At 42.1% G+C, this 12,426-nt stretch overlaps 1 protein-coding gene across 1 annotated transcript in view; it reads left to right on the top strand.

The window, feature by feature from the left end:
• The first annotated feature begins 117 nt into the window (after positions 1 to 117).
• The window catches only part of BFSP2 (beaded filament structural protein 2), a 59,982-nt gene continuing 47,673 nt past the window's right edge, over positions 118 to 12,426 (top strand). The window contains exon 1 of the mRNA XM_025449114.1: positions 118 to 606. Within this exon, the coding sequence (XP_025304899.1) occupies positions 118 to 606 (489 nt within the window). The remainder of the gene's footprint in view (positions 607 to 12,426) is intronic.

The following is a 12,426-nucleotide window of genomic DNA, read 5'->3' on the forward strand; positions in this document are numbered from 1 at the left end:
TGGGGGTAGGGGAGCTTCCAGAAAGGCCCACGACCGGGCCACAGGGACACTGGGGCTGGAAACCAAAAGCCACTAGGCTCTGTAAACCCACTAGGCAGAGCAGAGGCAGAAGGGGAGATGAGCACAAGGCGAGTGGTGGTGGACATGCCCACCGGGGCCAGCTCCAGCATGCCCCTCCAAAGGCACAGGGCATCCTTCGGGGGAACATGGTCATCATCCTCCCTGGATAGCCCCCCAGCCTCCAGGACCAATGCCTTGGGTGGTCTCATCCGAGCACCCAGAGTCTATGTAGGGATGGCGCCCAGTGGGTTCACAGGTGGCCTGGGCACCCGTGTGACACGCCGGGCTCTGGGCATCAGCAGTGTTTTCCTGCAGGGCCTGCGGAGCTCAGGTCTTGCCACAGCACCAGCTCCAGGTCTGGAGAGGAACCTCAGTACAGTTGAGGACCTGGGGGGTTGCCTGGTGGAATACATGGCCAAGGTTCATGCCCTCGAGAGCGTCAGCCAAGAGCTGGAGGCACAGCTGCGGATGCACCTGGAGAGCAAAGCCACACGCTCAGAAAGCTGGGGTGCCCTCAGGGCCTCCTGGGCCAGCAGTTGCCAGCAGGTGAGTGCCTGGGCCATGCCCAAGGGCTTTGCGTAGGGCCAGGAGAGGGTGCTGACAGCCGCCTGAGGGGTCATTATCAGAGAGCAAGAATGCTGAGGCGGGGCAGGGGAGTAAATGGTTTGAAGCCAAAGAAACTGACCACAACCTCTCATTTCATGCTAAAAAATACTAATGATAATGAAAACAATAATGACAGCTATCATTTACTGAGGTAGACTAAGGGCCAGGCCCAGTTCCCTGTACACGAACTATCTCCTATGTTCAAAGCAATACTATGCAGAGGCTCATTTACCGATTGCATTTTTCAGATGAGAAAACTGAGGCACAAAGGAATTATGTAATTTGCCCAAGATTTGCAGCCTGTAGGGAAGCTGAGCTTTGAGCCTGAATTGTTTCAGTTCCAAAGCTTGCATTTGTCCCATAACCCTGTTAAGAAGAGGTTTTGTGTTAAGAAAGGGTTTTCACAGCCATCATCAAATGGAACACCATAGAATGGATGAGGCATCAAAAACAAGGATAAATGGAGGTGTGTTCCTGTATCCATCTGCTACAGAACTGTCCAATAGAAATATGAGCCACCTGGTAATTGATAAGTTTCTATTACAGTAAAAAAATAAAAAGAAACAGATGAAGCTAATTTTAGCATCAATATATTTTAAATGTTATTTCAACAGGTAATCAACATTTAAAATATTAATGTGATAGTTTACATGAAATAGAACTTTCTGCAGTGACTGAAATGTCCTATATCCACACCGTCCTGTCTGGTGGCCACAGCCATATATGGCTATTGAGCACATGAATCCTGGCTAATAAGACTGAAGAATTGAGTTTTTATTTTTATTTTATTTTATTTTATTTTATTTTATTTTATTTTATTTTATTTTATATTTTATTTACTACATGTGGCCAGTGCTATCCTATTGGACAGGGCTGGACACAGAGGTTTCATCTTTCTCCCTTGCTTGGTCAGGATGTGCTCTCCTGGGTGATTTCCGCAGAGCGCTGAGCTCATCTGTCATGTCTGGCCTGCAGCCTACTGTTCTACCACCAGGACTCCAGCCAGCATTGCACATCTCATCAGATCTCTGTGGGTGGCTGGCTTCTCTTTCCCTTCCCTACCCAACCTCCCCCCGATACATGCTGATCTTGGGATCCCTCTGAGCTACATGGGCCTCTAATTCAGCCAGGAACTGCCAGCTTGGACCCCTTGGGCCCTAGAGGCCAGCATGCACTCCCCAAGAGGAGATCACAAACTTCTATTTGTGTGTGGCTAAGTGATGCAGTGCAGGCACACTGAGAGGCTCCCCATTTCCCTTCCTGCCTCCCATTTCATCTGAGGATGCTTCTCCTTCATTGTCAGTCAGTGCCCGACCGTCAGCTTAGGACATATGATATACAACACTGTCCTCTTGGCTTTCCTCTGGAGCTGTTGTTCTGCTTACATCCATCTGGGCTATAAGGGAGAGCCATCTTAAAGCAGCCTGGGGCTTAAAGCTGTCAAATCTAAGAAAGCCACCCCTCCCAGATTCTCCCTAGCAGTCCTGATTCCAAGTATTTGTGTCCTATAAACCAGCAGGCTGTTCCTATATGTTCCAATATTTCAGCCTGTGTAGGACAAGAAATTGTTCTGCATTCAGACGCCACCCAGACTTTTCATGAGAAGTCAGGCATCCTAATTTCTAAGTCAAAACGTATAGACACAAAACTTAGTCCATATTCAATAGATCCTGATGTGGTCTGGCTCCAGCTAGCTACAGGGGATTGGGCAACTTTCTCAACTTCTCTAAACCTCAGTGTCCTTATCTGTAAAATGAGTACAATGCCACAGCCATTCTAGCAAATCCATAGATATCTAAGTTGCATGGTTCCTGCCTGTGGGCAGACCATAGATTAGCAAACTGCTCCCTGAGAGCAGCACAGCCAAAGTGCCACCAGAGCCAAGGACACAGAGACATTCAATCCTGTCACTGAATCCCAAATGAGGGTCATTTCTCTCTTAACTGACCATAAGTGAGATACTTCATATGAATACAGACTTCCCTTCTTCTTTTGTTTAAAAGCGTGGACTTGATGGGATCCCTGGATGGCGCAGCGGTTTGGCGCCTGCCTTTGGCCCAGGGCGTGATCCTGGAGACCCAGGGTCGAATCCCACATCGGGCTCCCGGTGCATGGGGCCTGCTTCTCCCTCTGCCTGTGTCTCTGCCTCTCTCTCTCTCTGTGACTATCATAAATTAAAAAAAAAAAAAAAAAAAAAAAGCGTGGACTTGAGATACAGTGAGACTGACCTGTAAAATGCAGTTATTGCTGTATCACACAACCTAGCCTTCCAACAATATTAAGCTCTGTTCCACCAAAAAGAAAGAAAGAAAATTCTACATTTTTGAGAAATGCACATTAATTTTCCTTTGTTGTAGTTACAATACTGACCCACACTATCCAGCCCTCCCAGCTTCAACATAACGTTTTTAAGATGACTTTGCTGATGCCCGCTCTCCTTCCTGGTATTCTCCACCCAGTCACCGGTGTGATCTTTTGACATGTGGGATCTGACTACATTATGTCCCTAGCCAACACCTTTCTGGGCTCCTCATCACTGACAGGACACAATCTGTGACTCAGGGCTCAGTCTACAAGGCCCTTAAGAAGCAACCGCTAAGTCCTAGCCACACCACCCACCTAGGAGCCCCTGAACACACCATGTGTCCTCAGCCTGCTCCTCAGTTCCTTCTGTGATCTCATGACAGCCTGTACACACATTCATGGTGGTAGTTACCATGTTGTCCTATGGTCACTTGCCTGTCCATGCCCTCACACACTAGGCCCACTTAGGAAGGACCAGGTCTCCCTAACACTGGGAAGAGTAGAAAAGGCATAAACTGGAAGTTCACCTGGGAGTCAGGTGAACTTACATTTGGATGGTGGCACTGCCATTTACTAGCTAGGTGACTTTAGGTCAGTTACTTCTCTCAATTTTTCTTTTCATTTGCCATTTGAAGATGGCTGTATCTACTGAGCAGAAATGCTAAGAGGGTTAACCAAATATAATATACCCAATAAAAAAATAATAATAATAATATACCCAATAAAATCAGTGGTTAACAGCTTAGAAAGACTTTCTTCACTCATGGCATTGCAGATACCTGAAACCATGTACACGATTGATACTCAACAGTGATTAGCTAGTAAGTTCTGCCACTTATTTGGACCAGCCAGTCCTTTGCTCTATGTCTCCCTTTCCCCATCTATAAAGTGAATGAGCACCTCCCAGGGTCGCTGTGAACATGAAATAAAATAAGATGCAAAAGGGAGCATTAGAGAAGGGTACCTGAGTGGCTCCGTCGGTTAAGCATCTGACTCCTGATTTTAGCTCAGGTCATGATCTCAGAGTCATGGAATCAAGCCCCACACTGGGCAACATGCTGGGCATGGAATCTGCTTAAGATTCTCCTTCTCCCATTGCCCTACCCCTGCTCTCACATGCTGGCTCTCTCTCTAAAAAGAAGGTGGGGACGGGCATTAGGAACTGTGAAGTACTGTGCACATGCAGAGGCCATCCTGAGTCAGAGTACCAGTCCTCTCAGGGTCAGGTCTCTGACCAAAGGACTTGCTTCTGGAGACCATGGCCCCCCTTCAGGGCCTTAGTTGAACCCTTTCTTCCTCTCTCCACCCCTAACAGAATCCTCTTCACCCAACAGCCTTGACATGACAGCTCCCTCCCAAGTCCTATCTGCCCCCAAATGGCAGGGCCAACTTCTGGCTACACAGAAACAAAGACTTACCCACTGAGGAATGGAGCCCCCACTGCCTTCCTGGGTGCTTTTTCATGGAGCCGTAGACCCAACAACCAGCCAGATCCCCCAGAACTGCACGAGGGGCCCACCTCCACCAGAGTCCCTAACCTAGACCCAGAGAACAGACTACTAGCAATTCATTTATTTCAGAAAGTGCTGCCTTTCCTTCACACAGGTTTCAGAGGCAGCCATGTCATGCTAAGAATTTCTGGGCTCCAGAAATCCAAAGCTCTCAGCTGCCCAGTTGCACAACTCCAGGAACCCCAAGCCCCTCTTCACCTCCACCCACCCACCCCCCACCTCCAACAAGGGCCTAGTTCACAGATCCAGGAAGGGTCAAATTTGCTTCTTGGAGTGGGTCATAGATTCAGTGCTGGCAGCACCACAGTGCATTTGACAAGCAACAAGAGGGGAAGAGCAAACCTTTTGTCCACTCTTGAACCAGGTACCTACAGAGTGGCACTGAGCTTCAATACTCTTAGGACTACCTAAAGAGGAGATAGAACTCAGTGGCACTGAGCTTCAATACTCCTAGGACTACCTAAGGATAGGAAGATGGGACTACCTATCTTCCATGAATTGGAGTGGCCAGTCTGTGGGAAAGGAAGATGCTTGGCTTGACTCCTTGCCTCCTCCCCTTGACCAGGACAAAGCACATCAGTGCAGTCACTGGCAGAAAGGATAACCCAGCAGTTGGTGGGCCACACAGTGCCCCACGTGGTGGAGCAGGGCCCCTAGGGGGCCTAGGAGAGTTTGCATTTGCCCCCTTGAGTATCCTGTGTCTGGATGTGTCTGAGGATGTATAAGATTAATTAGCAAAAATTACTATGACAAGTCAAGAGAAAAACCATACCATCTCATATTTTAACACATTTATTTACTTATTTATTTACATTTTACCACCTTTATTTTTTAAATTGTATTTAAATTCAATTAATTAACATATAATGTATTACTGGTTTCAGAGGTAGAGGTCAGTGATTCATAAGTCTTACATAAAACCCAATCCTCATTACATCATGTGCCCTCTTGAATGTCCATCACTCAGTTTATCCCATCCCCACCTCCCCCTCCCTTCCCCTCCAGAGACCCTCAGTTTGTTTCCTATGATTAAGAGTCTCTCATGGTTTGTCTCCCTCTCTGATTTTATCTTGTTTCTTGTTTTGATCTCTTCCCCTATGATCCTCTGTTTTGTTTCATAAATTCCACATATGAGTGAGTTCCTATGATAATTGTCTTTCTCTAATTGACTTATTTTGCTTAGCATAATACCCTCTAGTTCTATCCACGTTGTTGTGAATGGCAAGATTTCAAATTTTTTGATGGCTGAGTAGTATTCCATTATATATATATACCACATCTTTGTAACCCATTTATCTGTTGATGGACATCTGGGCTCTTTCCATAGTTTAACCATTGTGGACATTGCTGCTATAAACATTGAGGTGTGGGTGCCCCTTCAAGGAGTGTCACATTTTCATTTTGCACCAGGACCCACAAATCACATAACCAATCCTGGCTAGGGTTCATGTATATGAAGTTCTTTTTCACTTCCAAACCTCTCTCTCTCCACTCCTCAGGTGTGTAAGAAACTCTCACACTTCTGCTAAGGAGAAAAAACAGACAGGAAAACTCCCAGGTGATGACCAGGAGGCCACAGAGGGCATAGCCCCTGCCCATTGCTTGGGCAGAAAGTGGTTCTTTCCCTCTCCTGCTTTACCAAATGCTCCTGACCTTCTTTGCCTAGCAAATGATGCTCATAATAAGCTCCAGCGGCAATGTCAGACCCTTTCATCTTCAAAGAGACCAAACACAAGCTTGGAATTAGGCAGCCTCCCCGCCTTGGAGCTGCAGATAAAAGGAGAGTGGGGACAGAGGAGGTGCAGCCAGGTAGGTGGAGTCTCAAAGCAAAAGGAGCAAGCCATGGCCAAGGCCAGAGAGACGCTGCCTGGGAAAGAAAGGGGAACATGGAGGCTTCTGTTCCACTGAAATTATTGGTCTCCATGGGAGAAAACAGCAGCTTATACCTCAGACAGCTGAGGTGGTTAGCTGGAGGAAAAGGAAATCAAAATTATTAAAAGGCAAGAGAATTAGAATTTAAAATGGACCTGATTTGAATATCCTTCCTGCTGTTCACAGTTCCTCTTTCTGGCCCTTGCAGAGAGAGAGAGCTCAGACTCTGAGGATCAGCCTATTTGGGGAAACTGCTGGATACTCAGACAATCCAGGTGAGGGCCAGTTCTCTCCCCACAGAACCTATAGTCCTAGTGGGTTTAAAAAGAGAGAGAAAAAAAAAACAAGAATTAACCACCCCCCACAGCGCCAGCACCCCCACCAGCCCCGAATAAGAAGGCAAAAGGATCATTGTTCGTGATTCACAACCTGGTATCCCTGAAAGAGGGAGAAAGAACCAGAAGCTATTTTAGTATATGCACCAGCCTGAATACATTTACCCAAGATAAACCACCCCATCTATTTCTTAATACTGTACATGCACTTTGTCAAGTCAGAGCAGGTCAGTAAGGTAGTTCCTTTGTTAGCCAAGTTACAAGGGACACTAAAGTATCATTAGAAATGTAGTTATACAGAGAAAAAAAATGTATTCAGGAGAATTCCTCTCATTGTAAATGACATATGAGATTGGAAAAATATTTTCATGGAGCAGGAGGAAAGAGGGAGGTATGAGGCTGCTCTCAAGGGTCTTGGCCAAGTAATATAGGTGGTCACCAAACTGCTTTCTAAGAAGGGTAGTTTCTGATTTCCTGTGGGGGGGGGGGGGTCTTGCTTTGCTAAGCAGAGTATATCTGTGCAGAAGCAAAACTGCCACAGAAGACAGGGAAGAGAATGAGTGCTGTCACTGGGGGCCACTCTTAACTCTCCTAAGATCTCTTAAAATGTGAGGATCCTGTTGAAGAGTAGAGGACAGGGGAGTCCCCAGTAATGAAAACTAGGGGATGTGCTACAAAGATTGAGGATTCTAAAGCCAGAGAGTCCATAGGTCACACTCAGGCCCAGTAAGTTATTTATTGATATTGCTACATCTTGATTTCTTACCTGAATAATTAGAGTATGTGGAGACTTTCTTGATCTGATAAAATAGCTAAGGAAGAAATACTAGAGGACTTCCTGTAGAAATTAAGAACAAGATAAGTATGCCCACTGGCTCTACTGTTACGTAACTAACATTGGTCAGAGGTAGTAGTTAATGCCAGACAAGAGAAAGCAATTGGAGGTATTAGGTTTGGAGAGAAAAAGGGAAAATGTTGGTCTTTCTGGGAAGTCCAAAAGGATCCATGTGAAAACTGTATAACAAACAATAAGATAATTTAGTAAAGTAGCAGGTTAGAAAATAACATTAAAGACATATGCTAAATACACATATACACACATATATAATATATTCACTTAATATATAAATGGCTACCATCTCATTTATGATAGCAAAAAATAAAATACCTCTGAATAAATTTAACAAGAAATGTCCAAAATGTGTATGAAACAATAATAAAATTCTCTTGAAAGACACAAATGTAAAGAAATACCATGTGTTTGAATATAGACTCAAGAAAATGTCAGTTCTCCATAACTTATAAATTTAATGCAATCCTAATTTTTAAAATTTCATAGGGGTTTCTTTTTAGAACTATAAGGGCTTATTATAAATTTCACTTGTAAAAGCAAAAATGCAAGAATAGCTGAAAAGAATAACTGAAAGAGGAGAGCAAGGAGAGAAAGGGCAGCTCTCCTAGACATTGCAGCGTACTAGAGACTCTCACTCGGAAAGTAATTTCATATCGGCACATAAAAGATGGGAAGACCAAAGGAACAAAATATAAAATTCAAAAGTAAGCTCTGTTACATACATAAATTTAGTTTTGATAAGTGCAGCATTTGAAACCAATGGAGGAAAGGATAGACTTTTTAATAAATGGTACTCAGACAACCAGATAGTCATGAGGAAAATAAAATTGGATCCATCCTTCACCGTACCCTAAATCAATTCCAAATGTATCCTAGATTTATTTAAGTGCATAAAAGGAAACCATACAAGTAGAATACATGACTGAATTCCTTTATAAGCTGGGTGTGAAAGAAGTTTTCCCTGATATAATTCAAAATCTAAAAGAAATAAAGGAAATATTGATGAATCTGATTACCAAAAATTTTTAAATTTTGCATCACGAAATTACACCATAAGCAAAACTAAAAGGCAAATGACAAACTAGACAGAAGTATTTGTGACTCTGAACACAAAGGGTTAACATCCCTATTCTATAAACAGGATTTAGAATTTGCAGTTTTAAAATAAAAGCCAAGAGCAAGCTTACTGTCAAGTAGGCTGGAGATGTTAAACGGGGAACTAACATAAAAATAAATGAAAATGGCTCTGAACTACATAAAAAGATATCCAACTTCACTCATAATAAGAGAAATATGGACAAAACAAAACAAAAACCTACCTGAGATACCATTTTCACTTATCAGATTGGCAAAACTCCAAAAGTATGTCGATCTTTTGTTGGTGAAGTGCTATGGAAACAGCCAATTCCATAGTGCTGATGGGAATAAAAAACTTACAGTGTCTATGGAGAAGAATTTGGCAATATCCAGACAAACAATATATGCATGTATGTACATGTGATTTAATCCAGTGGTCCCACTTCTAGGAATCTCTCCTGATGACACACTGGCAAAAACACCAATAAGAAGTATGCACAAGGCTGTTCATTCCCATATCTATAATGGCAAAAGACTGGAAACAATCCAAATACCTAGCAATAGGGGACTAGCTGAATAAGCAATGATACATCCACAAAAGGAATGAGGAAGAGCTCTATAAGTATTATAGAGTGATGATCTCCTTGCTAAAAAAGCAAGGTGGAGAGAATCTGTATTTCATTCTACCATTTATCTAAGAAAGAAGAAGGTATATGAATATATCCATACATATTCACTTGTAAGTGTAAAAACCAACCACAGATGTTTTTAAGAGATCACTTATAGGAGAAGGGAGGGAGGGAGTAAGTTAGAGAAGAAAAGAATAGACCTTAGAATTCCTTCAATTTATCTTATTATGTGGAGATGACTTTGGAACCATGGAAATATTTTACAGAATTGTAAAAGTGATTTTTAACCACAGTAAGTTGGACATCCCTCATGGGATGCAAATAAGTACTGAAAAAAGAATCTTAAATCACTTTCAGTAATCATATTGATGGTGGCATTGTTCCTATTATTCTAACACTGGTGTGTGTGTGTGTGTGTGTGTGTGTATACTGTGGGATAAAGCCAAAGAGTAATTCTATTTGTGTCATTGAGAATCGAGATTTTTAGTATGGGTAAAAACAGAGACACTTGTAAGGCAGATAAAATTTAGTGACAATTCTCTAGCCCTGAATTTGAATTGGAATTATCAGTATAAAATCATGGTGTATGTGACCCTAAAATAAATATATGACCATTTCCTAGCTCCAGCCAGTGAAAAGAACTAGAAACAATTGCCAATAGCAATGAGCATTTTTAGCCTCAGATTTCAGTCACTGTCATCTTTCATTAGAAGAACTGAGGCTCTTTAGAGAAATGGCTGAATCCAAGTTTGGGAGCAGGAAGTGTAAGATATGAATCTTAAACATTTCATCATACCAAAACCAAGGAAGCTATAAAGAACTACTAGAGTCATGTCAAAAGACGTAGGAGCCAATTTGAACAAGCTCCCACTAAACAAAGATGGCTATGTATCAATAAGAATATTAACTGCAGGGGTGCCTGGGTGGCTCAGTTGGTTGAACATCTGCTTTTGGCTCAGGTCCTGATCACAGAGTCCTGGGATTGAGCCCTGTGTGGGGCTCCCTGCTGGTGGGGAGTTTGCTTCTCCCTCTCCCTCTGCCCCTCCCTGCCACTTGTGTGCTCACTCTCTCAAATAAATAGATAAATTGTTCATAAAAAGGAAAAAAAAGGATATTAACTGCTAAAAGAAGAGAAAGAATATTAACTGCTATGGATTGAAACACATCAAATATGTTTAAATCTATGCATTCAGTATAATACAAAAAAAAAATCCCACTTATTAGTTGCCTTGGAGTCTGCTGGGGAACCAACTCATTATTTTGAAATTGACAAATAATGAGAAAAAATTAGGAATTTTTCCTGCCTTTCCTATAAGAACTGTGGATCTTTTAAAAGAGCTGAAGAGAAAATTATCCTTTTATAGAAATATTACATCAAAAAAACAAATAATGTAACTATTAATTATTTTATTTATATTTATAACTCCTATTAATCATTAAAATAAAATTCAAATATCACCACTTTGCAACCATAACAAAATAATGGATCTAGGCAATAACAATCATCAAATGGCTACTAATATCACAAAAAGAGAGACCAGCAAACATGTACCTCCTGGTGGAGTACACAACATCATCTATGATGTAGTCTTACCAGAAAAGAAAAAAGAAAAAGAAAACTGAATGTGATTGAGCCTCAAAATAAAACTGCTAATTTACAGAAAATACAGGGGCCAGAAGAACATGTTAACTGACACTACCAGGATGAAATCAGCAAAACACAGACCGTGGGAAACTATAGAATTAAACACCCATTTTTTTCAACAAGCAAATATCGCAAGGCACAAAAAGGGAGATAAGGGGGAAACCTATAAATTCAAAGAGATTAAACTGACATATCAACCCACTGAAATGAACATTATTTGAACCACTATTCAAGCAAACTGAAAAAATAGACAATTGAAGAAAGATAAACTGGGCATTTGAGAAATTGTTATTAATGTTTAGATGTTATTTTTAGATTTTTGAAGTCATTTTTAAATTTTTTTAAAAGATTTTTTATTTATTTGAGAGAGAGACAGAAAGAGCATGAGCAAAGGGAAGGGCAGATGGAGAGTGAGAGCACTCCCCACTGAGCAGGGAGCCTGACATGGGGCTCCATCCCAGGACCCTGGGATCATGACCTGAGCCAAAATCAAGAGTCAGACGCTTAATTGACTGAGCCACCCAGGGACCCTGAAGGTTATTTTTTAAAGCATCTTTATAATCTAACAATACATATTGAAATATCTAAAGAAGAAATAATGCTATCTGAGATTTGTTCAAAATGATCCAAGGCAGAGTAGAAATATGAAGAGATATATAGGTGAAACAAAACAGGCCATGCATTTGTAATCACTGGAGCTGGGTGATGGGTATATGGATGAAATAATTATGTAAATTGCTACATGCATAATCAATGCCCAATTAAGTTTGTGGAATTGAATAAATGAGAAGCTACAGACATTAAGTGAGTAGTAACATAAGCAACTGTGTTTACATACTTGTATTCATGAGTTGTTCAACACACCCATCCCACAGGAGTTTGGAGAAGAGAAAGAGTATTGGATGGTCCTCAGTGCGGGTACGCCAGGAGGTTGAGTCTAAATGTGGGACCCAAAGAACATACCAGAAGATGGCCCTTCAGACCAGGATCCAGCATGGACAAAGGTTGAGAGTCAGGATCCAGCCTGACCATCTGCAGAGCAGTCTATGCATGGGGCAGACTTCTCAACTGTCAAAGAGAAATTTTGCACTGAATACTTGTTAAAATCAGTAAGACATATTTTATTCAGACTACTGCAGTAGGGGAGAGACATTTCAGTATAGAGTGGAGCTCAACTCACTGAAACAAAAAACAAAGCTTTTTAAATGCTGGGTGTGCTAAAGGAAGAGTACTGAAGGGGATTAAGGGAGGGAGTGGTCTATGTGATTAGGCCATCTGTGTTTGCTAATTGGCACTTATCCAGAAGAGAAACACACTTCTCATAGCTTTATGACAGGAGCAAATTAGAGGAAGACACCCACCAAAGTCAGCATCCAACCCTCCCACAGGGGCTGGGAGATAGGGAGCTATCTCCCTAGAAGTGTGCATTTCACAGAGATTGTTTTCAGGTCCTTGAAGAAAGATTCTGGGTTGTAGGAGATTTACATCTCCAAGGGGCAGATAAAGGATTTACAATTCCAAGTTTCCTAAAATA

This window comes from Canis lupus, chromosome 23, assembly GCF_003254725.2.
Source record: "Canis lupus dingo isolate Sandy chromosome 23, ASM325472v2, whole genome shotgun sequence".
In the NCBI taxonomy this organism is placed as follows: domain Eukaryota; kingdom Metazoa; phylum Chordata; class Mammalia; order Carnivora; family Canidae; genus Canis; species Canis lupus.